The sequence below is a fragment of the Chinchilla lanigera genome, unplaced genomic scaffold (genome assembly GCF_000276665.1).
Source record: "Chinchilla lanigera isolate Chin_1 unplaced genomic scaffold, ChiLan1.0 scaffold00063, whole genome shotgun sequence".
Classification (NCBI taxonomy): domain Eukaryota; kingdom Metazoa; phylum Chordata; class Mammalia; order Rodentia; family Chinchillidae; genus Chinchilla; species Chinchilla lanigera.
Genome location: NW_004955464.1, coordinates 2,432,731 through 2,460,310, shown reverse-complemented (window position 1 = coordinate 2,460,310; position 27,580 = coordinate 2,432,731). Strand labels below are relative to the sequence as shown.

Below are 27,580 nucleotides of genomic sequence, written 5' to 3'. Positions count from 1 at the left end.
TCTCAGTTTGATACAACCCTAAAGGAGAAGCATCTGTCTCAGGATCACCACCTTCTTTGTGATCTCACTTGGGTCTTGATGCTTGGGCCAAAATCCTGCTGAGAAAAGAAAATAAAGCACCTTTTTGCTGTTAACTGATTGTCCTTGGGTGTAGAAAAGTGAAGAAGTGTATTTCTAGTGTTTCCAGAAAATAAGGAGATAATGCTAGATTTCAGGAAAAGAAGACCAGAAAATGATCCCTACCCAGGCAATGGCCTGGTAGACCTGGTAGATCATGCTTACTCTTCCAATGACAAGTGTAAGAATTAACACATGTGCATGCAGGCATGTGTGCATGCATGCATGTGCACACACACACACACACACACACACACACACACACACAGCTCTTTAAAGGTAAGTGAAACCACACACTGTCTAGCTGGCTCTAAAGTGGATACTCTTTCCACTACACTAAGCTTCCTAACAAACCACCCTCAGAAGTATCTGTTCCCTGCCAGGGGACCCATTTCTCTATCACAACTTCCCATGGATGCTCTAATAACAGGGTTACAAATAACAAGAACCACGTCAGCTCCTTCTCCCCCTTTAGTGCCAGGAAATGAACCTGAAAATATACGTTGTTTTCCCTGCATCAAATTCCACTCCTGCAACAGGCATCACTTGACAAGTGGTATGTGTAGTGGCACAATCCAATAAAAGGAAATGAAGAAAATAACTTTATTTTCACTACTTCCACCCCTTATTTGAATTGTGAATACTCTAGTTACATCTCACACATAGCCTGCCTAGAAACACATTTTATGATGAAGTATATCTGGTGTGACTTGTATTTGAAACCACCCTGGCTTTTATCAGCCCAGGGTAAAGAACCAGGTGACAGGCTTATGAAAAGCTCTAATGGGGCTCTGAACTTTCTTTACACCACTCTTTCTCGTGGTAGGTGACACACATTGCCAGGCATTCTCTTTCAGGAAATAAAACAGCTGCCCTAGGAACCAAATCTTGCCAAAGGCAGAAAAGTTCTTCTATTCTGTAGTATCATGAAATGATGCAGGAAATGTACTTATGATATAACATCAGGTAACAAAGGAAGACATAAAGTGGTCTCAATAGTATGACTCAACCACACAGTATTCCAGAAAGTCAGTCCAGAAGGAAGTAACTTAGAATGTCAATGGCAGCTATTTTTGCTTCATGAGACTATACATGATTACTTTGCTTCTTTTATTTCAGTAATAAGCACATATGGCATCCAGAAAGTTAAATGAAATTACTAAAAAAAGGAAATACCTTTTTTTGCCAGAAAGCAGACTACATATGATTCTGTCTTTGCTTCTACCAACACCTTTATATGAGGACGTAACTCTGACTAATACCAGACACAAGGTTTTCTAAGAAAACAAAGTTGCACACCAATCCTGTTGAAGAACATAGATAAAAGGACATTCTTAACATTAAATCAAATATAGCAGGGGACAGAAAACAATACACTGTAAGCAGTAAAGTGGACCCCAGAAATGAAAGTTAGAAAATGTGCCACTTAAATATACCATAATAAAAATTTTTAAAAAATAAAAAAATATACATATACAGGTAACCATTGAAATAAGTACAGAATATACATGTGATAAAATCAAATGTGCAAAAATACTTCCTAGAAAATACATTAAAATGGACTAATAATGAATCTTTAGTAAAAACTTAAATATTACACTTAAATATGTTGAGAAGCATTTTCATTAATTCACAAACAAGTATACCAACTATCATTAAATACTGTACTGACAGCCTAGCCAATGCAATGAGATAAGAAAAACAGATTAAGTATTTAAGGACTGAAATACACAGAAACTTAACTGCGCGTATATACTGTAGGTACAGAAAAATCCAGGAAGTGCAGAAGAAAGTAAAAGAGTTCAACAACATTTTACATTCAGAATTCAAGATCAACCTATACACTGCTTATTCCTTTTAAAGCTCTATACATTTTGACCAAGTCAGCAACATTTGTTTAGCAGAGTAGTTAAAACTCAAGAATGAATCAGCAATGAGCTAGTATGGTTCCTACAGTTCACTTTCTCTTTTTAATGGGTGCATGTGATTCCATGGTACCCTGGTCCGGACAAGTAATCTGGAATAAGAACTGTTTATCACTGTTGCACAATTACAAACAATTGTAAAATGGGGCTGTGCAACAAATCAATAATATACTTTTTCAGATCTCCCAACTATACAATGGGCTGGAAGAAGAAGTGATGAGGAAGAGGAAGTGGAGGAGGAGGAGGAGGGCAGAGAGGGAGGGGAAAGAAGTGGTACATGACAGACTAAATATTCAGGTCCCAAATGAAGTTCTGTTGAAGCTGGAAACCTAGTGAGCTGGTGGAGAACAGGAGGCTGGGGAAGCAATTAGGGTTAGATGAGGGTGGGAGGGCGGAGCCCTTGTGATAGGCACAGGGGCCACATAAGGACAGGGAAGTAGACAGGGATGGAGGAAGGAGGGAAGAGGAAAGGGTTCTGCTCTTTGTCTTCCTGGTGAGCACACAGCTAGAAGGCAGTCATCTAGGAGCCAGGGAGAGCTCACCATGGGAATGAACTTGGGTGGCATCTGGATGGGATCTTAGGCTTCAAGCTGCTGGGTCCATGAGGAATGCCTTTTTGTTGCTTAAACCACCAGATGTGTGGCTGACTAAATACGATGGATGATGGGAGAAGAAAAACAGGGAAAAGAGGGAGTGGATGAAGGAAAATGGCAGAGAAGAAAAGGTAAAGAGGAATAGGACAGAAAGAGGGGGGGAAAGGGAGAAAAGAGAGGAAGACTATAGATAACCTTTATTGAGCATTTAACATATGCTGAGTTGTGCAGTGTTTTATTTACTTTATATTTCAATTAATCTTCATGGTGAACCCTGAGGTCTCTTATCACATCCTCATTTTATAGAAGAAAATGAGGTTCAGAGAAATGAAGAAGTCACAGAGTAAAGGTGTAGCATAGCTGGAATATGAACCTAGGTCTGCCTTCCCAGACCTGGTGGCATTCACTACATATATTTATTCTCATTTTAAAGCTTCCTGGGAGGTGAAAATGAGGAGTTTCCAAAAGGGTCACCTTCACTATCCCCATCCCAAATTTCCAACTAAGCCAGTGTCCTGAAAACTTGAATCCTCTCTTTAGAATGCTTCTGATTTTGCATGTTAAAATTAATAATGAAAAACATGCACTAACATACAGTTTTTAATGCATTAAGCATTTAAGAGCACAGGTTTAGTGGAAAGGTCAAATTTGAAGCAAAATATAACTTGTCAGTTCCAACTGAAAAGGCATTTGAATTCCAGCACACACCAGTTCTCCGCACCCTTTCCTGCTTCCCACATAGCCCTCTCTCAAGAGCTGTTCTCCCGGCCACCTGCTTGCTTTCTGTCATTCTTAGACCATGGTGCATAAAAATCCAAGGTTTCCATTAAGTTATAGCCAATAAAATAGACTTCCTCCAAAATATCTGTATTTCAAGGGGCTGGGGATTTAGCTCAGCAGCACAGCACCTGCCTGGCAAGTGCAAGGTCGTGAGTTCGGCTCCCGGTACCGGAAAAAAAACAAAAAACAAATAAACAAAAAAAACCCAAAACATCTGTATTTCAAATAAACATGAAAAACAAAATTTATGGTGCTTCCTGGGGTTTTGGTAGTCCAAGAGCTGCATAGGTATCACATTTATGTCCCCTCCTTCGTGCAGAGTGTCAGACAAATGCCCTCACAAAATATGACTGGGCAGGCACAGTGACACTGTGAACAAGTCTCTACTCTACAAAGTGGCCATAGGCATCCTGGTTTGCAAACCCAGGTGGACAGATTTCAAGACCTGAAAGAGAGTTTTCTGAATCCCTGTCCTTGCAACTGAGACGACAGGATAGGGGGAGTGTGACACCACAGAGAGAAAACACACACACACACACACACACACACACACACACACACACAGATGGTTTACTTCTAATTACAATAAGGCACAGGCTCACTAAAAAGCAGGGTCACAAAGCTAAGGAACCAAATTCTCCCCAAAACATTTAAAATGACTGTCACTTATTTATTACTCCAGGCTTGAGAATCTGTCAAGCATCCGTCAGCATCTGTCCAGCACTCTGTGACCTACACGGGACTTACACCATGAATAAGAGCACCAGCTCTGAAGGAGTTTACAACATAGCCAACCCACAAAACACAGCACATTTTAATAAAGTGAAAAGTGAAATACTATCAATGTGCTACCAAAGGGGGGTGAAAAAACAGAAGCCACTAACACAAACTGAGAATAGGGACAGGCTCTGACAGAAGGCTCCACTAAAATCAACCTGGTAGATGAACAGCACAGAAAAAGTAAAGAACAAGAACAAGACTGACAGCGATCGACCAGTAGTTCTCAAAGTGTGGCCTCTGGGCCTGCAGGACCAGCGTGACCTAGGAACTTGTTAGGAACACCAAGTCTCAGGCTGTCCCAGACTCAGAATCAGAAATTCCAGGGAAGGGCCTCAGCAGTCTGCACTTTAAGAAGCCCTGCAGGAGACTGGTACTGCAGAAGCTGGAACTCGTGGGCACCTGCAAAGGTGAGACATAACAGACAGACTGCCTGGAGCGTTAGCCTTGGAGGAGCCGGAGGAGCAGGGAATGGGATACCAGAGGGATGGGTAGAAGACATTCAGAAGGGGTTTGTGTATTAGAAAAATTATTTTGAATTTTACCTAGGGAATAAGAGAGAGCCATTAAAATACAATGAACAATAAAACACCAAGTAACTTTAAAAACAGGCAATCTTAAGTACACTTCTTTATATCATTCCAGAGACAAAAATCTCATGCTTGCACAGAATGAGCCATGAAGAAACCAGCAAGTTTGGCCCTACCTTTCTTTCTGGAGTCTTTCTTGGCGCTGGTTTTCACAGCTACTTGAAGTTCTGTCTCAGTTGACATCCTACTTAATCCTTAGTCCACTTCACACAGCTCCCGGGCCGCGGCCAGGCTCATTGAGGATCCTCTCCAAGAGAAAGGCTCCTCCCTTCAGAAACAACACCCCGAGCTGGACATGTCATTCACTCTTGCGGAGCGCTGCAAACCAAGGAGAGACGACATCAGAACAGTAGTCCTTTTGAAGTAAAACAGAAATCACAGGCATGAGGTGAATGGGCAACCACACTGGAACAAAGAGACCATGGGCTTTATGTGCAAACTGCCCACATAGCTTCATAAAGCCGTTGGGTGGGTTGCTACAAACAAGAGCAGCTTATCTGCAAAACTTCTTTTCACACTAGGTAACGAAAAAGAGATCTTTAACCTCTGAATTTTCAAGAGGGGCAAAACCGCCCTCTTTATGTCTCATGTTTCTTCTTGTCAAGCACCAGATGCCACCCGGAAAATATCACAAAGACATATTTCCTGACCAGGCCCATAGAGACATTGCCAAGGATAGGGCAGCCATTCATCAGCCAAGCTTGATCAGAGTCCGGGCAGAAGGGAGTGACCTGCGGTCTGCCTGCACCGGCAGGCACTGGAGGGGCACAGAGTTGATACGCATGTAGGCTCCGAGGGTAAGGTGACAAATGGGGCTGAAAAACTTTCCAACAAGCCAATTTTTATGTCATCTTTCCCCCAGCTATAAGAGCAGACAAGCATTTAATGCAAGGAGAAAAAGGAAAGAAAAGGAGCAGGCAGACACATGTTTCATTCATTCCCTAATAAATATGCACTGCACAATACCAGGTACTATTAAGTTCAGGCAAAGCTTGGAGGAGAATATGATAATTACAATAGCACACTCACTTCAGTTACAGCTGGTATTTACTAGGCACCGACTGGATACTATGCTCTCAGTCGCCGCTTCACATACATTATCCCATTTGATCTCCTTTAAATTGAATACATTCAATCTCTTTGTCACTGGTCTTTCTCAATGACTACCTGTCTGACAGTTATATCTCAGAGCCCCACTGAAAATAAATATATCACTCTTACCCACATGTTAAAAGATGTTAAGAAAAAATACTAGAGATGGAGAAATGGATCTTCAAATTGCATAGTCAATTCTGAACTCACTCCACAGAATTACAACTGTGTGATCTTGTGGAGCTGACCTGGAATGCTAGTTTTGGCTCAGAAAGAATAATGACCCAAACCTCATCATCGTGACAATTAAAGATGGCTTACCTGGAAGGTCTCACGTAAAGGCTACATGAAATTAAAATAAAGTTTAAATATGAGGAAATTTCCACGGACCAAAGACAACTGATTGGGATTTTTGGTTTAATAAACTATTTTTTTAAAAGGACACTGTATGAAAGTATGTGTACAACTAAAGAAAGCAGAAACCTATCTTCACAGAATGAGGTCCATGGAATCGTCCACAGAGGACAAGGACGTCTGCCGTATCTGGGCCGGGAGATGACGGTCTCAAACTTGCTCCTCTATAGACACAATTGATTTTATCAGGAATATTTATCATTTTACTTAAACAAATACTAAGAATCTACACTGGCTCCATGCTGTCCATATTTACTGAGCAACATGCTGGCCAAGAGGATACAGTCAAAGTCTGGCTCCTGTCCTTAAGGAAGCTCAGTCTGGCAGAGGCGTCAGTCACATGGACAGTGACACATACATGCAACCAGAACTAAAACAGGCACAAACACCAGGTATACTAGGGGCAAAGGCAAGGATTCACCTTTGATTAGAAAAGTCAATAAAGCTGCATACTGGATAAGCCCTGCTCTGCAGGACCATGAAGAATAATGCTTCTGTCATGGGTAAGGAAAGGACCAAAAGGTTCTCAACAAGTGCATGTAGAATCAATGAAGTGAATGAATGAATGAAGGATTGTTTTAGGCAGAAGCATCGACATGTGTGAAGGCAAGAAGTCTTGAAATCAACAAAATCAAAATAATAAAAGGAAGCACAAGTGTTGTAGGGATGTAATACACTTTCCAGTCCTCTCATTTCTTCTTTGTGCTGCTGTCTTCCCATGGAATCCCTTTCGTCAAGTCTGCCCCGACCTTCTACCAAACTCTCAGAGTTCAGCCCAAAGACAAATTTTAAGCAGAGAGATATCTTCGCCCTCTACTAACATGAAATCTCTATCTGTCATAGGACCTTGGTCACATTCTTGGTCTTAGCCATTGAGCCACTACACAATATTGAGGAGGTCATTCTACTCTTCCCTCAGGTCCTGCATCTGTACTATGGGACAAGTACTGCCGAATCCATGGAGGTGTTGTAAAAAATAAGGAGGCTCACAAATGCACAGTAACTGGAAGAATATCTGGCACACCTTCAAGCATACACTTAATATTGGGTACACACTTTCCTGAGTTACTTAACCACACATGTCCTGATCACCTCTCCTATTTGGACTTTACAGAGCCAGCAACTGAGAAGGTAAGGCAGCTTCCTGAGTACAAATTACAGATGTGATAGCATCTAAGATCTTTCCGTCATGCTTATCCTCTACACAGTAGGTGTTTAATTAACATATACAGGAAAGAGCTGAAATATATGGATTTTACACAAATTTTAGGGTTCTCAAAACCCAGTATGTAAAAATAGATTGGATTTGGACCATTTTCTCTCTTTCAACTTTAAAAACCAGACTAGAGCACCTCTCAATCTTCCATGGTTATACCCAGAGTCACTTGCTTGTCAAACCATGATTCCATTTAACTGTTACGTATGTTTTTTGTGGAGTCTGGAAGTATAATTCTGTATCAGTGATGAAAGGAAACACCAGCATCGTTCTGAATATAAACATTAAAAAGGAAGCTGCAGCAGAGAACGTACACAGCATGAGCTCTGGTATCCCCTTTAATTTTCCAAAAGCCAGAGGTTGAGCAAGTGCTGTGAAATAACTCCAAATTATTTAGGAAATTCATTTCTTTGTAATTAAGGAGATTAAAGTCCTCCAGGGCCAGAAACCATGTGACAACTCAAATCATTTTCCCCAGTAAAAGCTGTGAAACCCTATCAGTTAAATTCAGGCTCGTCTAGAATTTTGAAATGCTTCAATAATGTTTCTTTGCTCCACACAATCTGCAGTAATTTAATATTCCTGAAGTGTGTCAGGTTTTTTATAATGAGCTCTTCAAATCTAAATGTGAATTATGTAACATTCCACTACAGACGCTCTGTCTAGTGAACTGCTTCTAAAATGTAAAATCCCATGTTCAGGGATGCGGTGGAAGCCCAAACACCAAACCACAAGCAGAGAAAACAGATATATCTTTTTTTTTTTTAAAAAAAAAAAAAGCATGAAGGTTTCTGCAGCTACAACAGAACACACTCAGACACATACTACAACACAAATTTGTCTTCTGTTTTCTCTCCCCAGCCTCCCCTCCTATGATCCTACAGTGAGTCTGCTACTGTTTACTGAGGAACCCTTATTTATCAGGGCCTATGCTATGAGCCTGGCAAACACTTCTCATTCAATCCCTCAACCACTCTAAGAGGTAGCTGCTATTATTATCTTCAGTCAACAAATGAAGAAAGTGGGACGCAAGCCAATTCAGGAACCTGTCTGTGATCACATGACCAGTAAGCAGCATAGCACAAGGCAGAGCACAAGCCACTTCCCCATCCCAATTTTATTCCACCTCCTATGCCCATCAGTGGATGAACGAATAAGCAAATGTACAATATTATCCATCTTCAAAAACCTACAGCACTGATACGGGCTACAACATAGGTGAACCCTAAAATACCATGCAAAAGGAAAGGAGTTAGACAAAGAGAGACTGCATATTATATGACTCCATTTTCATGAAATATCCGCAAAAGACAAACCCATGGAGACAGGTCAGGGTGTCAGGGCCTGACACCTGAAATCAATTAGGGTGAGTGTCTGCTTGATAGGTACAAGGTCTCCACTGGAGTGGAGAAAACACTTTGGAGCTACACAGAGATGATGTTAGCAAACAACCATCTCTAATAAATGTAATAACTTTAAAATGGGTGCCTTCATGTTACAGGAATTTCACCTCAATGAAAAAAACAAAAACCAAACCTCCTTCCACCTTGATATAAGCCTTATGTGATACACAAAGGACAATGCAAATTCCAGCATAAAAGGGCAAGGCAGCCCTGACACCAGATGGGGAGAGAGGCCCTCAGACCTTGGCTGAGGGTCCACTTGGCAGCAATCACATGCACTAATTAACACCTGCACATCACTATCTGCATGCTCTGTGACGTGGGGCCTCTTATTCAGCTGCAGCCAAAGTATAAAGCCTAGAAATCAAGCCATTTATCAGCAAGTCCCACAGATTTGCAACAGCACCACTAGGTACAACAGACATGGGCACTTGCAAAGCACTTAAAAAGCCTAGCTCAACCTACTGCCTGCTACCTTCTGTGTAAGAATGGAGATGACATAAATCTATAGGACTTATCTGTACCAACAGAAGCACGGGACAAATAAGCCAGAACACAGTGCATCTGTTTTTCAGAGGGGGATTCTGGGTGGGGCAGTGACTGGTCAGAGAGGAGGAGAGATGAGGTACTGGCTGAGACAGGGCAGAGTAAAGCTTTTCATATAATTTCCACATTTTGAAGCATATTAATGTATGCTATACCTAAAAAATTAAATTAATAGGAATAGAAAGGGGGAGAAATCTTAAATCTGAAAGCAGATGGAAGTATATTAATTCAATTGTATGTGCCACAAACATCATAAGCATGCTTGCTGAAGGGCTGGGGAGCAAAAACTAATCAAGGAAAATATGAGCACAGAATTGGACACATGCACTCAGTTCTAGGCAGGCTTAGGCAGGAGTGACAATCCCAAATACATTCTAGTAGGCCTAGTTTTTTGGGTAATGGGACAGGCAAAACAATCCTGAACTGACTTTAGACGTATTAGAGGATTGCCCTAAGGGAGTAACTGCATCGATGTTCTTAGGAGCCTCGGTCCTGACTGTGGAACAAGAGAGGTTAAATTATGGAAAGAAGAAAGCAAGATGGAATACTATAAGACAGAGGCAAATTGGAGATCTCAGGGGAAACTCAGGATTTATAAAACATACATGCATCTGTATACGGATGTATACATGTATATGTTTATCTGAAAAGATTTCATAGCTCTGTCCACTAAAAGGGGTTAGAAGCAAAGACACCCAAGTCACAGTGAGATTCCAAGTAATCAGGACTGTGGTTCCTACTCGCCTACTCTTTTAAGAGGAACCAGTGCTTCCTGGCAAAGGGGAGAGTTCAGAGCTGGGCTAGGCAGGAATAAGACGAGCCCGAAGTATGTTTTCTCCCAGAAAGTAAAGAGATGCTCAAAGCAAACCAAAATGCTAAGGACAATGGCATAAAGACACAGAAGCCATTTTGAAGAAAACAATGTCAATGGCAATATGATTAAGGATAATAATAATAATAAATAATAAGCCACTGAAAAAAACAGAAACTTGTAAATCCATACTGATAAATATGAATGGGGAGGACAGGAAAGCTGACTGTTGTAGAGCAGGTGCTGACTGGTAAACACTGAGAGTGTGCTGGAATTATAAAATCAACATTTTGCTGCCACAAGAATAGAGTGGTCAGGCAAGAATTACCAGTAGATGCTGAACGCAGGAGAAATTTTTGATGTGGTCCCCATCTGTAGGTCTGTAAGTGTCTTCCCACTTACTATCAGTTCCAAAAGAGAAAGTGTAATTATATAGCGCAGAAATTGGACAATGCCTCAATTAGTTTATCAGAATTAACTTCAACCAAGAGGGGCAGATGGAGAGCAAGTAGTTCCCTGAGAAGAACAGACCATCACTATGCAATATTAGGCAGTGCTCTGGCCAGGAATCTAATCAGATTATGCACTTACAAATGGGAGGGAGAGGCTTTATTCTTCAAAGCGGTAAGAAAAAACAAAGACAGGTTGTGGAAACATGTTAGATTCAAAGAAATTAACCAAATATAATAACTAAATACAATATGGGATATGGTACCCCAATATATGGGGTCCTGTGCCAGGGAGAAAAGAAATACTACAAGTTGTTGGATCACCTAAAATTATGAATATTAGTTACAATAGCACATCGCTATTGAATTTAACTTGATGCGTTTGTTATGACTAGGTAAGAGAATATAGAAGGAATGAACAAAAATACAGTGAATGTTTAAATGCAAAACTTCTTACACTTAAAGACACATTGCCAAGAATGATGAGGTAAGTGTGCTTGAAGTGCGGGTCGGGGGGTATTTTGAATATTTTGCATATTTTGAGGGAGATTAATGACCATTTGTCTTCTACTGTAATGATTTTGTAAATTTACACATTCATCACTTCTTTATTGTACCTTTTTTTCTGGTTTTAGGAATTACACACTAAGTATTTACAAGTAAAGTGCTGAGATGCGTGCATCTTAATTTCAAATGATCATTAAAAAATCATATACACGTAGTTATGTAACGATGTACCCATGTACACATACATGTTTACATACATGTATATACATAAAGAGAAATACACAAATGAGAAGCCAAATGAAATAAAATATTAGCAGTAGGTGAATATAAGTGAAATGCCTTGCATACTCTTGCATTACTACACTTTTTCTACAACTTCACTCAGACCCTGGCACGGAGCCCTGTGTAACTAAGCCAATTCTGATCTCACTTTTCCTCTAAGTGTTGGCCCACTTCAGCTCCCTAGATAGTACACTTGCTATTTCTCAAGGCTACCTGCCTTTAAAATTAGCTTTTGGCTGTCAGTTCTTATTACATACTCCAACCTCAATTCTGTGTCTGTCCAGACTGCCCGACTTGGCAGAAGTATCTGGAAAAAGGTCACTAGCAGCAGCCTCTTTCGTCCCAAGCTCTGAACCTCCTCTCTACTGGGGTCTCTGCGCCCACTTGGGAGTTGCAGGCCATGCCGAGGGCCACAACAGACCTGATTAATGACTCAGCTACACAGAACTCCCACAGGTTGTCTCTGTCTCCCTTTCTGGGACTGTCATTAACCTGTTAAGCTTGTCTTTCTGTTTTGTGTTAGTAAATCAAGGGTCATCTGATAGAGCCAATTGGAGAAATAACATCAAGGATAACAAAGAGAATCACATCAAATTAAAAAGCTTGTACAAAGCAAAGAAAGCAAACAACACAGTGACAAGATAACATACAGAATGGGAAAAAGTTGTTGCCTGCTACACCTCAGACAGAAGGTTAATATCTAGAATATATGAAGAACTCAAAAAACTTAGGCCTCTTCCCCAGTAAAAGATCCAGTTAAAAATGAACAAGTAAAGTGAATAGACACTTCTCAGGAGTACAAATGGCCAATAAATAGATGAAGAAACAGTCAACATCTCTGGCCATTAGAGAGATGCAAATTAAAATAACACTGAGAGTTCATCTCACCCCAGAAAGAATGGCCATCAGCAGGAAAACAATAGTAACAAATGCTAGCCAGGCTGTTTGGAAAAAGGAACTCTTCTACATTGTTGGCGGGTATGTAAACCAGTACAACTACTATGGAAATCAGTATGAAGATTCCTCAAAAGAACTAAAATTAGACATTTTATTCAACCAAAGTATTTCCTTACTAGATCTCTTCCTGAAAAAACTAAATTGTATTACAGTGATCCATGCATACCCGTTTTTATAACAGCACAAGTCACAACAGCAAGTCTTGGAAGTGATCTGTATGTTCATCCACAGAAATGATGAATGGATAAAGAAAACATCATATTTATATACAAAGGAGTACTACACTGCTATAAAGATGGATAAATCTGAGTCACTTATAGGAAAATAGATGCACATGAAATCTAGAATTTTAAGAGAAATACATTACACACCTATGTTTAAATATCACATGGCTTCTCTTGTACGAGAAACCCAAAGCATCAATAAACAAAAGAGCAAAATAAAAGCTAAGTAACAGGAAACAAGTAGACAGAACTTGTACAAGTGGAAAAGGAGCCAAGAAATAAAAGATTGGTAAGAGGACAGGGAAAGAGACCCAAAGAGAATAAAGATGTGTCATGTACTGCACAAACATGCACTAATGAAATAAGGAAATAAATGATCTTTAAAGGCTTAACTCTTCCCAGTCTGCATTTGTTCTCTCCTGGGACGTGGGAATGGGAACTAGTGGGCCTTTGCTGAGCCCTGGGCAGCACCTCTTACAAGCAGGCCTGGATGCAGAGGTAAAGTGCGCTGGGAACTGCTGGCAGACCAGTGTCCAGAGACGCTGCATCTTTCTCCTAATAAACCATCCTTACAGCACATGCACAGCCTGCCCCCGCTCTGACCCAACCCTCTGAGAAAAATAATACACTGACGGAATGAATCACTGGCTGTAAAACTCTGAAGGCCACACAACTTATATAGCCTCAGCAAGCTCCAGTCAAGGGTCTCTGCACCAAGACGCAACAGAATTGGGAAAAGAGCAAAAGCACAGGGAAGACAGATCTCTTGGCCTGTGAACTCATCTTCACCATGCTGCACTGCTGGTTTGTTTGTCCTACATTAGAAAAAAACAGAATTTCAGGCAATTTATAGTAAGCCTTACAGGAAGACAACCTCTATAACAGGAGAAGATAAATCCAGAGGAGACGGGAATAAGGGGAACAAAGAATTGCATGTGAATGTAAAGGCAGAAGGATAGAGTATCAAAACCTATGTGGTTGCAGAAGACAGGCTGTCGATTTGGGTGACTCCTAGATGCCAGAGCAGAAAGGGAAATAGTGTCAGTTATCGGTTTTACGAAGTCCATACTCAGATAACACATTTTTTCCTTGGAACCAGAAGGGGACAGTAGAACGTACCAACCCTGTGTGGTGTCATGGATGTTAGCATAAGCAATGTCTGTAAAGAATTCAACAGGGAATCCTCAGTGTCACTTAACATATGCTGAAACTGTAGTACTGGTAGTAATGGTTAAAAATAGGGCCAAAACAATGTAGCCCGAATCCAAATTGCTTATCCAAAAAACATATTTTCCTTTCTTTAAACTAAATTAAAAAGTAAACTCAATCTTGTTATATAGTACTCATTAGCTCAAAATCTAGAATTAAACAAACTATAGTTAATTTTACCTGTAAAGTGGGCTAAGAACAGTATTGATCTCAGAGGTCTAAGTGAATGAGGATAAATGAAACTTCTGCAAAAATATTTTTGGGAAAATAAAATACTATGTCCCAGGAAGTCAGTGCTATTATTCTGATATCAGCCAACATTCAACAAGGCAATGATAGGGGGTACAAAATGTGTTTCTTTAATCAAACTCAAAGCTAACAAAAGTCTGAACCAGGTTTTAGCAATATTAAAGGAATTTATGTGACAGCAGCAAGGCATACTTAGGAACATTTCATTTCACTAATGGATCACAGTTTCGTTAAGTATTTATACACCACCATGAAAATTCATTACATAAACTCTTAGGGTATAAAAAAAAAGAACACATGTACAAGCCTAGAACAATTCCTTCAGTGCTTCTAACACCTGGGGTCCCAGTTCCATTCACCCACCTAAGATCACCACCTCTGCATGTACAAAAATTTATTATCAGAAGAATCTAAAAACTAAATTGGGCAGCCCAAGGAGATGGGTTAGAGTCCTGTCTGACTCAACCATGACTGCCTCTGGGACTTTAGGTAGGTAAGCTATTTAACCACTCTGAGACTCAATTTCCTCATCCTATAAACTGGGGATCTTTTTCTATCTCACTGGGTTTGCTGGAGGCCAAATGGAATGTTACAGCCGGGTACCCATGGCCAGTCCACATGACCTCAGCCCATCAGCTCTCACATGTATTCCCTATGTTTTAATCCAGCTGTGTTTCTGTCTCTCCAGTGAGCCCCTGACCTACCCCCTACCTTGAACAGGAACATGCCCCATCACCTGCACAGACTTGGCACACCCGTGTGGACAGGCAGCAATATACAGAGAGTGAGGCAAATTCACTTCTTCATTGGCCAAGTGGCTATTTTGCACCTGTTCTCTGCGGATCCACTGTAGCGGGTGCTCAGGAGGAGACATCTGTGACAGTTCCAACCTCAAGGAGCTCAAACAGTGGTTGAGGATGCAAGCAGAGAGGGTCGTCACTCGTGTGATAAAATCCAGCACAACAGAAACCACAGGACTCTTCTGAAATACACAACATAGGACCTACCTCAAACTGGAACCAAATGCGGGCAATGGGTGAGGCAATGTAAATAATTGGGTCATAAAGAAAAAGGCTCAGGAGAGCAGAACCATACACCGAGCTCTGAAGAACCAAGGAACGTCCATTGCACTGAGAAGCAAAGCTCTGGGTGGAAGGACGAGAGAGAGGGAGAGAGGGAGGGAGAGAGGCAATCCTGGAACGCAGATAGCTGATCATGGCTGGGAAGAAGGAGAGCTGAGCCTGCTTGAGAACACAGAGGCCAGGGCCCTGTGGGCCCTGCCTGCCAGCAAGTTAAAGAGATCTCACAGGCCCCAGGGGCATGCAGCGCAGGCACAGCTCCAGCAAATCCATGAGGGTGAGAAACCAAACTCTCGTAGCATCCACCTTTAATCAATTTTATCTGCAATAATAATCACTGCTTACTTCACTATGCAGATGAACTGGGGGCTGGGGATTTAGCTCAGCGGCAAAAGCGCCTGCCTGGCAAGCGCAAGGTCGTGAGTTCGGTTCCCGGTACCGGAGAAAAACCCAAAAAAAAAAAAAAAAAACAAAACAAAACTATGCAGATGAACTGTTATGCAGCGCTATGGTCTGAGTACAGCTGTTCTCTTTAAAAGGTGTGCCAACATAAAACAGAGCTAAGAAGTGGAAAGACTTAAGAGGCACTCTGGGTTTAAGGGTAATTCTTACCAGAGTGAGTTGTTGCTCTTGAGGGTCAGGATTAGTAATAGCAGCAGCAGGAGGTAATAAAGTGAGGCCACCATTTGTGTTGACCTCTTCGGCATGGCCCACCCACCCTTCCTCTTGTCTACTATGCCGTCACACAGCACGAGCACCGTCTAGATCCTCCGGGAAGATGCCAATGCCATGTTCTGGGACTTCCCAGCCTCCAGAACCATGAGTCCAGATAAGCCTCTCTCTTCAGAAGTCACCCAGTCTTGAGTATCCAGTTATGGCAACAGAGAAGGCACTAAGACACATTTGGTCGAACATTCATGTACAAAATCTCCTATGTGGTTGCAAACCTCAGAAACTACCCACTAATGCAAAGACGGCTGGCCTGTGGCCAGGCTCCACCACGCTGGTACAACAGGGGCAAAGGGGACAGTTTGGTTCTTCTGCAGTGGTGTTCGCCTAGGAGTCATGGGGGACTGGAGGCCAGCAATACAAGACAGGGAGACCATGCGGGAAGACACCTGTTACGAATGGGAACTTCCTATTTGAACCTCAGCCCCTGCCAGATAAGGGGACAGGGATCCTGCACTCATCTGCTCTTGATAGCTGAGCTGAGTTCCTCCACAATGAGTCTGAGGAACACCCAAGTGCTGGCATTCCCTGGGGTCTTACAGAAAGAAAGGACAGGTATTTAATGAGGCCATCATAGTCAAGGAAATTTTAAATAAACAAATGGTGCATTTGGCAGCTTCTCCTGCTGATTTACCTAAAATATATCCAGCCATTATTTACCTTCCCTTCTGCAAGCAGTATTTCATTAGTTTCTAAGTTGACAAAGGGTAGGGGGAGCCAAAACCTCTAAACAGCAAGCCAAGAAAGCATGCAACAGATGTCCCAAAGCTGCCTGGCTTTGCGGGTAGCCCTGTGCAGGGGCTTGTTCCTGTACTCCCCGTTCTAGCACCTGTCCAGATCCCATGACCACCAACTCCTCCTGCAAGAGCCCCACCTACCTGCCCACTCACAGTCACTACCAATGGATGCCACCTTCCCCCCTGGGAGCTGAGAGGCAGTTGGCACCCTTTTTCCCATCGCTGACATCCTATTCTCTTCCCCTTCTTCTCAGACACCAGATTTCTACCACCTTCCTGTCTCAAAAAGGGGGGAAGGGCATCTCTGCCTCACTAATGATTTGCTAGTCCAATCTCAATTACTGTAAAACAGGATACATGGATGGCTCAAATTTCCTCACAAAAGATTCTGCACTTGGCGGGAAGCAACCCAATTTCCACCATTGTCCCCCTGACAAAAAGCATACGCAACAACTATAACCACGGGGCCGTGTTTTCCTGGAGCCATCAATGAGGACGGATGCCTGACAAAGAGTGCCTTTCTGTTGTTTCCTGATTTGTGAATGTATTTATTTGAACCGTCTCACAGAAACATAAAAATTCAATCACTCTTGGCAAATCCTGAACAAACCAGCAACATGGAAAGCTGTTTGTTCTTCATGAAAAGCCTCCTCGTGGCTTCAGGCGGGAACTCCAGCTAATCTCCCCTGAGTCCCTCCCCAGGGAGGCCTTTCACACCCCTAACCCACATGCACCCTCTTGCTCCACACCTCTGTTCCTGAGAAAGTACTCCAGGGGCTAGCAGACCCCAGGGCACACTAGAGCTGCCTGGGAGCAGCCCACAGCCAGAGGTGCTCATTTAACTGGTGCGGGGGAGGGGGGTGGGGTTGTGGAGGGGGTGCGGTGGATTACTCTAAAATGTAGCAAAGTTTGGTAATCACAGGAACACAGGTTAAGAGCCTTGGGGATAGTACGGCCCCACACACTGGTCAGGAAGGTCTAGACATGTGACTTAACATTTCTGCGCCTAAATGTGCTCACTAAAAATGTGAGGACTCAAAATTCATCCTGCCTATGGCTGTTTGTAGGAGACGATGTAATCTACATAATATGTTCATCACACAGTGCAAAGTGCTGCTAGCAGCAGAAAAATGCTCCCGCACAAAGGCTTTATGCCCTTATTGCTGGAACATGAAGTAGATTATTCAGAGGGTGAAAATCTGGACTTCTGGATTCATGAGGTTTGGATGAAATTTGAAGCTTTGGAGTGAGGACACCATACAGACCTTAAGAAGGACTGAATATTCTGCAGGTAGCATGGATGTGTATGTTTGAGGATACAGAGCAGACACAGATAGACAGAATAATGGCCTCCGCGACATGTGCACCCTAATCCCCAGAACATGTAGACGTAGATGTGTTATAGACAGCAGGAGAGGTGCCTTGTTACTACCTGGCTTCTCTCACCATCAGCCACAGTTCAGCCTGGTAGGAAGTCTACATATCCAAAGTGGATATGTAAGAAGATATGCATATGCTGCCGTTGGACAGTCTGGACTCCTTGATACCTGTATCAGTCCACAGGTACTGAGACCCAAGGTGAAAACATTCCCAGACAGGAGCCAAGAGGTAGCACAAGTGAAGACCAGCAGTAGCCACTAAAAGAGAGGAAGTATATCATTAGGAGAAACAGAGAGATTGTTTTCAGTAGAAGTGAAACTCAGGGTCTCGAATGGCAGGGAGTAAACCAAGTCCTGTGCAGTGGGGAGAATAAGACAACCCAGTTCTCAAGAGGATTGCAGGCTCCTTTCTGCAAGGGAATTATCCCCAGGCTCTGCGAGGCCAAGCTCTTGGCTCTTCTGGACTCCAGAATCATCCCCCCACCTTCTGCTGTGTATGGCCTTCCAATGCAACACGCCCTCACCATGGAAGCCAAGGATGGGCCTGCAAGAAACTCCCTACAGTGCACACCCCCATGCACCTGGCTCTGGAACAGTACAAACATCACTATCCATATTTTGTGGTTGGCAAAGAGGAGAACTACGAGTGTCTCAATGTTACAGACTTGCCTTGGGATATCAAACTGTGGTTTCACCAAGTTCCAGATGTATGACCTTTGGCAAGTCTTTAGAAGTCTTTCAGCCTCATTTTCTACCTCTGTGAAGCTAGGAGATTGGTACTTCACCCATAATGATTGCTGGGTAGAATAAAGTAATATATGTAAACTGCCCAGTAACAAAGGAGGTATTCACTATATACTGTTTGCCTTTTTCCTCTCTCCTTTAATTTAATTTACACAGCAATTCTTTGGAATAAAGACTAGGATATTTCCCAAATTTATTTTCAGTACCATAAAAGGAACCAGCAAACCACTACCCAAAAACTATTTCTGCTATAATAGGAAATCTGATGCAAGGGTGATCACAGAGTGAATGTTTAAATTAAAAACTTTAAAAATGTATTATAATGAGAGACACATTATCATTAATCCTTCTGAAAACACTCCCTCTTGATCCAAATACACTTACCCTAGCATTCCTGCCACTTTCTGAAGCAATCTAGAACTTCTCTGTCACTGGTGTCTTTAATTGTGCTGTTGTGGCTGCCACGATGATCTGAACTGATTCAAAATATTTATAGTAATTTCTGTCAAAAATGAATATTATGGTGTGTCCTTATCCACACTATTTCCCATATCTGACAATATGCAACTTTTGCCTCTTCTGCAAAGTCAAAATGACCACGAAAGGCAAATATTTTGAGTCAATTCAGGACATTAAGGCAGCCACAACAGCCCAACCAAAGACACTCCACAACAGCCTCAGAAAGTAGCAAGAATGATGGGATAAGTGTGTCTGAAGCAAGGGAGAGTGTTTTGAGAAGATTGATGACAGTGTGTCTTTTAGTGTAACAAATGTTTAATTTTTACTGTATTTTTTTATTACATTATGATAAATGTTAACTTAGCCTGACCTTCTGATGTCAATTCAGGACACACACACATACACACATACACACAAACACACACACACACACACACACAAACTCAACTCAGTTTCGTTTCTCATGTGAAATACATACTACAGCCACTAGGCTGATCACAGACCACAGCAAACCTGGCCATCACCATCAGACCTCCTCACCCTGTCACTCAGCTCACTCTCAGAGGGCCCAGCAGCAAACACATGACAACTCACATTCAGCTTATTCCAGCAGGCTTAACTGAAGGCTTACTTACTCAGGCTGGGCTGTGTTGCAGTGAAACCCCTGACAACAGTGCAGTATCCCAGGGACAGAGCAGAACTGTTACTTCCAGGACCTGAAGGGATGGCAGGAGAGCGGGCCACAGGAAGTAGGAGGGAAGCCTGCAGACAGAGTTGCCTTCAAAAGAGCGCTGACCTGACCTTCGGCAGCAGGAAGAAGTCCCAGAGGGTAAGAAAACAGAGATTCCACTTTCCTTTCCTCCTGCTGGGACTTAGCATTAGGCAAGTCCAATAAGCAGCCAAGGAGGCAGGAGCCACAGTGCAGACGGCTGGGCACAGGGTGAGGAAGGGCAAACAGAAGCAGCAGAGCTGAACCTCCATGAGGAACTTCCCATCACAGCCCATATTTTTTGAACTTCCTAAGGAACCACAGGAACACCTGTCTCCTCAGGACTCTGTCATTATGCACTCATAATGACAAAAGAAAAATAGGATGGCACTTATGCGAGGCATCAGGATCTGTGCTCTGTACCGCACACTCCTTGCCGTATTAAATCTTTGCTTACCTGGAAAGCTAAGTGCTATTAGCCCCATTTTGTAGCAGGAGAAACTGAGGCTCAGAACTGCTACAACACCCAACCTCTTGTTGCATTTCTAGGATGAATCCAGATCTAGAGCCCAAGTGTATCTGACCCAAAATATGAAGTGTTTCCATCCACCCACCCTGCCCTGGATTAACTGTCATGTTCACCCACTTGTACTGTGGCCCTTGTCGAACCCCGAGGCTACCTGAGGGACAGATGGTCTTCTATTCACTCCCACCTTCCTTTGTTCCTGTGCTAATAAGATGCAAGCAAGCCCCACACATGTATTAGCTGAATAAATAAAATCACAAAATATTTTAAATTTCCACAATCCTATTTTCTGTCAGTTTAAAAATAACCTCTTTTGCTAAACACTCAGAAACTTCGTTTCCCTCTTACACCATTTTTTTTTTTTTACATACATCTCATATTGAGATCCACAACTCATCACTCCCACAAGAAATACCCCCAGGCTCCTTGTCTACTCCAGCAAGCACTTGGTAAATTCAGAAAACAGTTTAGATCAATTTCTGCCTGCCAAGTGCAAGAATTCTGGGTAGCCTCCTCCCATGTGAACTTTTAAGAGAGAAATATGTTTGTTTCTTCAAGCATATCCTACAGCATTCTTTAAAATGGATTCTCTGGGCAGAATCTTGATTACTAATAATAAAATCAATGAAATAACATACTAAGACCTCAGCAGCTCTGTTTGACATTGTGTGTGTGATGTCACCCAGTCAGTCGCCCTAATAGCACCCCAGTGCCTTGCTGGAATTTCATCATTAACTTGTCCACAGTCTCCGCAGGGCACCAAAGGTGAGCTCCTGTGGACTCCAGGCGCAGCTGAGGCTCAACACCCAAACATCTCCCTTCCTTCCACCCTCACCTCTGTGTTCACTTACTGGGAAGACAGTGAGCCTTGTCAGGATCCTACACCAGCGAGAGGAGAGGAGCTTAGTCATTTACCAGGGGCCCCTCTGGTTTTGCCACATCTGTGCACTCAGTGGATATTTCCTTCCAACGAGGTCTGTCACAGGGTGCCAGGCACCTCTCTTTGCGTTCTTATTTGTCTTTAAGCTACCTCGGCAGATTATGCTGTCTGCATTCTAGCACAGCTGGAGAAAAGATGAGCCCAAGGTTTCCCAGCACGTAAGTGTTGAAGATAGAACTGGAATCCATCTTTTCTGGACACCAGGATCTTTTTGTACCTTGCAAACAGAATCTGACTCCTGGGTCTGAATTCAGTTTCCTCAGTGAGATTATTAGTTCTAGGACAGAAATTAATACTGTGGGTTTTGAAAGTAGGGGTAATTGGTTCTGCCACTCTGAAAGACAGTGAGATGGCAGGGTCTGTCTCCAACATCAGAGTTATGGCAGACCTGGCCACTGGGCTCCAGCTAGTGAAGCAACACCTTTTTTACTGGTGAACTCAGACTCCACCTCTTCTCTACCTGCTGATTCTGGGCACTTTTGCTTCACCACTTGCACCAGGCCCTGCCGGCCACTGACCTGAATAATGACACCCTTCTTCTCTCTGGAGAGAACTTTAACCTGCAGTCATAAAAATTTATAGTCTAAAGAAGAGCATTCTTTAGGGATAAAAAGATCAAGATGATAACAGAATACTGAATGGTTTCCAAGTGCCAAACAAATAAATTAATTCCTCCAGAGCTCTAAATGGGTTATCCCTAAAAAGTAAGCTGGTTTTGATCAGGTGCCCCTTAACTAGCAGTTTCCAGAAAGCAGCTAGCTAGTCCTGCAGATTCACTTGACATCTGCAATCCCCTAGGTTTTACCAGTTAATGCCTGCCCAAGGAGAAAAGGATAAATGATCAGAAGAAGCATGAAAAGATCTCCTCCCCTCAGGAATTCCAGGAGGAAACACCCACAGAAAATCAGAGCTGAAAAATGGAGATATCAAATACTCCTTTGAAAATTTCATGAAAGCTCTGAACTCTTTTTCCCAAGCTCAAGACAAGATGTTAAAATGTAAAGTGGAGATTTAAAAAAAATAATTTCAAAAGGGAGACATAAACCCAATATATTTTAAAAGCACAATTTAAACACTGTCAGCATGATGTGCAACCTTTTTCATCTCCTAACTTTCATCCCACCATTTCGGTGGCTGGCTGCCATGAAATCACAGTAAAATCAGAAGTTGCTTCTAATAATCATAGGACCTTATGGCCAAAAAGCACTTGCACATCTCTTCATGCCCTTGAGAAAGCAAAGACTAGGAATGTGCATCCCCATTGTAAACAGTGAGTAACAGAGGCCCTGGAAGAGCGGCTTCCCAGCACAAGTAAGTGGGGATCACCAAGGGAAGGTGGAGTGCCAAACCTCCAGTCTAGGGTTTTAGAGCTGGAACGGATGTTGGGTGCCACCCAGAAGAATGGCTAGGTTCTTCATTTGCAGAAGATGAAGTATCTTAACGAGCGTGAAGGGTTTGTCCAAAGTTGCTCAATCAGTAAATTACACAGAACAAAGAACAAGCACCTGATCTGAGTGAACTGCACACAACACGGATCACCTGACTCCCACTCCATTTCTGCCACTACTGGGTCTAAGGAGCACATTATTCATAACATTCGACCCAGAGGGCACTTCTACACAATTTTATGTTATTAGACAATTTCTACCTTGACTCATTTTTATAGGGTCCCTGCCTCAAAGAACAAGGTATTTTTGAAACATTTCAAAAAGCATGAGACCTTCAAAAGAATTAAAAGACAGTTAAGACTTTTTTCCTGCATTTTAGAAGCTCCTTATCTTCATAGACTGGCATTCTAGAAAACACTTCCCAAGAACTTCAGGTCCAGGCCACAAAGAACTCTGCCACTTTTACACAGGGGAAACACCTGAGCATGCTAAATGCAAGTACAACCCAGTAACTTGAGCAAATTAATTTCTAATAAAGATCTTGACTCTAAGTTGAAAAAATAAATTAAATATTACATTACCGTGTTAATCATGCTGCGGAACGAAACTCCTGGAAAGGCAGCTGTGCTTGCCCTCATAGGAACAGAGCGACCCCACGAAGATAGAAGGACAAAGTGCACAGCTGAGAGCCCGGAAGTGGCTTTGAGAGATCGGAGGAGTTGGGCAGGGTGTAGTCACATGGGGAGACACAGTCCAGGTTCAGCCATAAATGCCATCAGGGAGACCATGGGCGGTGGTGCGCAGAACCCTCTGTGCCACGGACATCTACTGACTCACTTGATCGACACACGGTACCGAGGAGCAGCTGGCTACCATGAGCCGCTCACTTCTGTGGCGGCATGCTTATGTTCTGCCAGGGGAGGCAGATGATAAACAAAGATACAGAACAGGTGAACAATAAGCCAGATGCTGGTGGTGCTAGAAAGGAAAGTAAGAATGGAGAGGGTAGAGAAGTGCTGGGTACAGGTCAATATTTAAGAGGCAGGGACTGTGGCACTATCATGCCATCACTGAAGCAGAAACACTTAAGGTGAAAGGCATGGCACACAAATATCTAAGAAAGAGCCCTTCAGGCAGGGAGAAGAGAAAGCCCCAAATCCTGAGGTGGAAATGAGCCAAGTAATTAAAAAAAAGGTGAGGATGCTTGTGTAGAGCTGAGGAGAGAGGAGAAACAGAGGACTAAGTCAATAATGGGAGGGCAGAGCCAGCTGGGGAAGAGTGTGGCAGAGGGCTGGCCTCACTGGACCTAGCTACCTGACCCCAGGAAAGGAAAACTTTTGTGAAGCTCCACCCTTACATTTGTAGGGAAAAATAATAACCTCACCACCTCTAATCCACTAATACACTAATACTGTTCTTCCCCTGAAGTGAGAGGATTTCACCACGCTAAACCCTCCTGAAACAGTCATATGGGTTTAATAGCTACACCTCCGTGTCACAGATGAGAAACTCAGACACAGAGTTAAAGTTCTTATTCAAGAAAATATAGGAGGTATCAGAACCAGGATTTGAACACAAACGTTCTGGTTCCTCAAGCCCATCGCACTGAGCAGCCTCTGTGATGGCCCCAGGATAAGTACAGCTGTGGGTGACATGCAGTATAAAAAGGGCCACGCTGTCCTCTTGATACCCTGGGGTAGAACAAAGTGTTCTTTCCCATCATGCCAGCTGGCAGTCCTCACAGGGGTGCACACCCCCCTTGGGGTACCAGGGTTAAACCAGTCCTGCTTCTTCGCTGCCTCACAGACCTGATAAATCTGGATTCCTAAATCCTGGGCAGGATGGAAACCATGGCAGCCATCCAGGTCCTCCAACCCCCCAGGCTTCAAAAGTCAAGCTTTGCAAAACAGAGAAAAATAACCAATCCAAGTCTGTGTAGTTACCTTAGGATGATGATTCCTTCCCTAATGAAGGCTCCCCGCCTCTACCCTGTCTGAGAAATGGAAAAGATCGGTTACATTGGTTTGCACATGTTTATGACACTGGACCTTGCTCCCAGCAAATGAAGATCCAGCTCAGCTCACCAGGACAGGCTAATATTTTCTGGAGCTTTATCAGCAGGAATTTCCACACCTTTTACTCCAAACAGTCTATGAGGCGAAGGTCATCCATGGCTATCTCAACTCAAGCCACTTAGCTTGCATTGCTGAAAACATACTTCTTTTCTTTTTTTTGGTTTGTTTTTCCTCCAATACCAGGAATCGAACTCTCGACCTTGCGCTTGCCAGGAAGGCGCTGTGCCACTGACCTAAATCCCCAGCCCCAAGCACACTTCTTTTCAATTTGAAGGTAAAACAATGGCAACATCAGGGTGATGCTGAGGACAAAAATCCCAAGGTCCAAATGTAAGGTGAAGTCAGTCTTAATTCCAGACTGTAAACTATGGTTTCTTAACCTCTCAGAACCTAAAGAACTCATCTCTGAAATGCGAATACTAATTTTCACTGTGCAATATAAAACTGTGCAAATCTTTCCGCAGAATGATGTCTGCAGCTATTCCTCCATAACTGAGGAACCACCACCAACATCAAGGTGAGCAAGATTTGCACATACTTGTTCCACGCATAACCTCATGTGATCTCTGCAACAAACCCCCTCCCTTTGCTTAGGGTTTTTCTATTGGTAGTTGCTCAAAAAAGAGTCCAGAGCCAGGACACAGTCTAGAAATCATCTGTATCTTTCATTTTACACAATGGGGAAACTAAGGCTGAGAGGACACACAATTATATCTAAGTGGCTGGCTTCTACAATAATTCAGAGGCCTCTTTTTGCTAATAAACTCAGGCAAAGGTATCATGGCATTGCAAGCTAAACACCACAGAGAACATCACCAGGGCATGCACTAATGCACCCAGGAGCAATGTTAGTTGTTGTGATACCCAGGATAATACAAAGGCTTTATTAAAACTCCATTTTATACCTGAGACCAAAGGGAAGTCCCTGTGCATTGACTGTAAGACAACCCCCATTTACTCTGCACTCCTGCACAGAGAAATGAAAACCCAACTTCCCAAAACTTCTCATTTGCAGAAGTGGCTGGGGGCAGGGTGCAGTGTACAAACTCCAGCATGACTGTTTCCCACTTGTTTCTCCACTGGTTCATTACCTGAGAGTTCCAGGAGGCCAGTTCCATACTCAGCCTAATTGAACTGTCCACTTTAACAAGGTCAGGGCCAACAGAGCCTGCCTGGGATGGCATTCACTCTCATTAGGGCCCTGGCTGGGCTTGTGCATTTGCTCAGGAACCCTGAGGTGAGGCACTATGAAAAGGTTTTGTGCATTTCTACCTGCCGTTACCCCTGAGCAGATGGGGTGTGAAAATTAAGGACGCAGTACCCCAGCTTTTAGGCACTCACCCTTTCAGCAGAAATGGTGGTCAAGCTGAAGATTGGTGTGGGGTGAAGCCACACAAGAATGAGGTCTCAAAGTATGGTAGAAGACTGAATATTCATGTGTCCCCAGATCCCTATGTTGTTACCCAGCCTACAACACAATGGTATCTAAGGTGATGGCTTGAGACCATGGGTAGGTGTTGCCATGTCCCTCGCATCACAGCTGTGGGCGAGCCACAACTTCTCAGAGTCCAATGCAGCTTCTGCACTGTGACTGTCAAGGCCTGAAGCACTTGGTTTGCTTCTCCATAAAAAAGCTAGCAATTATATTCTGTGACCACACTGGTATGAAGTCAAACACAATCTCTGACCCTAGTGCTTCATTTCTCTCCTCTGATTTAAAAGTAAAAATCATTTTTGTGGAGATCCTAAAAATCACCATAGCACCTGAGGCCACATACTTGCAGGGCCAGCTGGGCAAGGTGACCCAGCTAGGCCGTAGTTTCCTCCAGTGAGAAATGGGATCAGTGGCACCCCCCAGTCAAGATGGTGTGAGGATCTGCAGTTTAATACATCTACCACCATCCGTGTTACCCAACAGCGTTCAATAAATTATGCTTAGTATATTATCTTTATGGTATAGAAAATGTAATGTAGGCATTGATACAGACTGAATATTCATGTGTCCCCAGTTCCCTATGTTGTTACCTAACCTATAACACAATGGTATCTAAGGTGAGGGAGGGAAGGAGGAAAGGAGGGAAAATTAAATCTTCCAAGCTGTAATTTTCCTATGTGTGCTGGAGGACTTTAAAGCTCCTACCATCATCGCTATTATAAGTAGAAAATCTATTCAGACACCATTTATTAAGGCCCTATGGTATGGCAAGGAACATTTTAGTATTACTTAACCTAATCCTTAAAACAACTGCATGAGAGAAGTACTGCTCTCCAAATTCAAAGAGAAAAATCTTGAAGAGGAAAGCTTGAGTCTCCTCCAAGTGATGGAGCCAATGTCCAGTCCTAAGCCGGTGCATGCAGTTTCTACATCACAAATCTGTAAGGCAGGAGATAGTGGCCCTGACTACTGCCAAAAGAAACATGACTTCGAAAGAATTAAGAAAGAGGAAAGAGGTAGAGCATTGTTCATGTACTTCAAATTACTGTGTATTATTCTAGGCCTAGAAAACAAAGAGTATTTCCTGAGCCAATAGACTTTAACAGAGACAAACCTTAAATCTGTGCAAATATCTTCCATTTTTTAATGAAACTTTTTTGCATTTTATTCACAGTACTTGTCCTAAATCATCTGTACGCTTGACAGTCAGGCTCCATCCACTTTCTCCTTCATGTGAAG

The 27,580-nt window shown here is 42.8% G+C and overlaps 1 protein-coding gene across 5 annotated transcripts in view; it reads right to left on the bottom strand.

Moving 5' to 3' along the window:
• Dab1 (Dab, reelin signal transducer, homolog 1 (Drosophila)) overlaps window positions 1–27,580 on the bottom strand; it is a 395,969-nt gene that overhangs the window by 261,187 nt on the left and 107,202 nt on the right. For all 5 annotated transcript variants that reach the window (XM_013521740.1, XM_013521741.1, XM_013521743.1 and 2 more), the window contains exon 2: window positions 4,899–5,100. In XM_013521740.1, coding sequence (XP_013377194.1) covers window positions 4,899–4,965 — 67 coding nt within the window. In that variant the 5' untranslated portion in view covers window positions 4,966–5,100. The remainder of the gene's footprint in view (window positions 1–4,898; window positions 5,101–27,580) is intronic.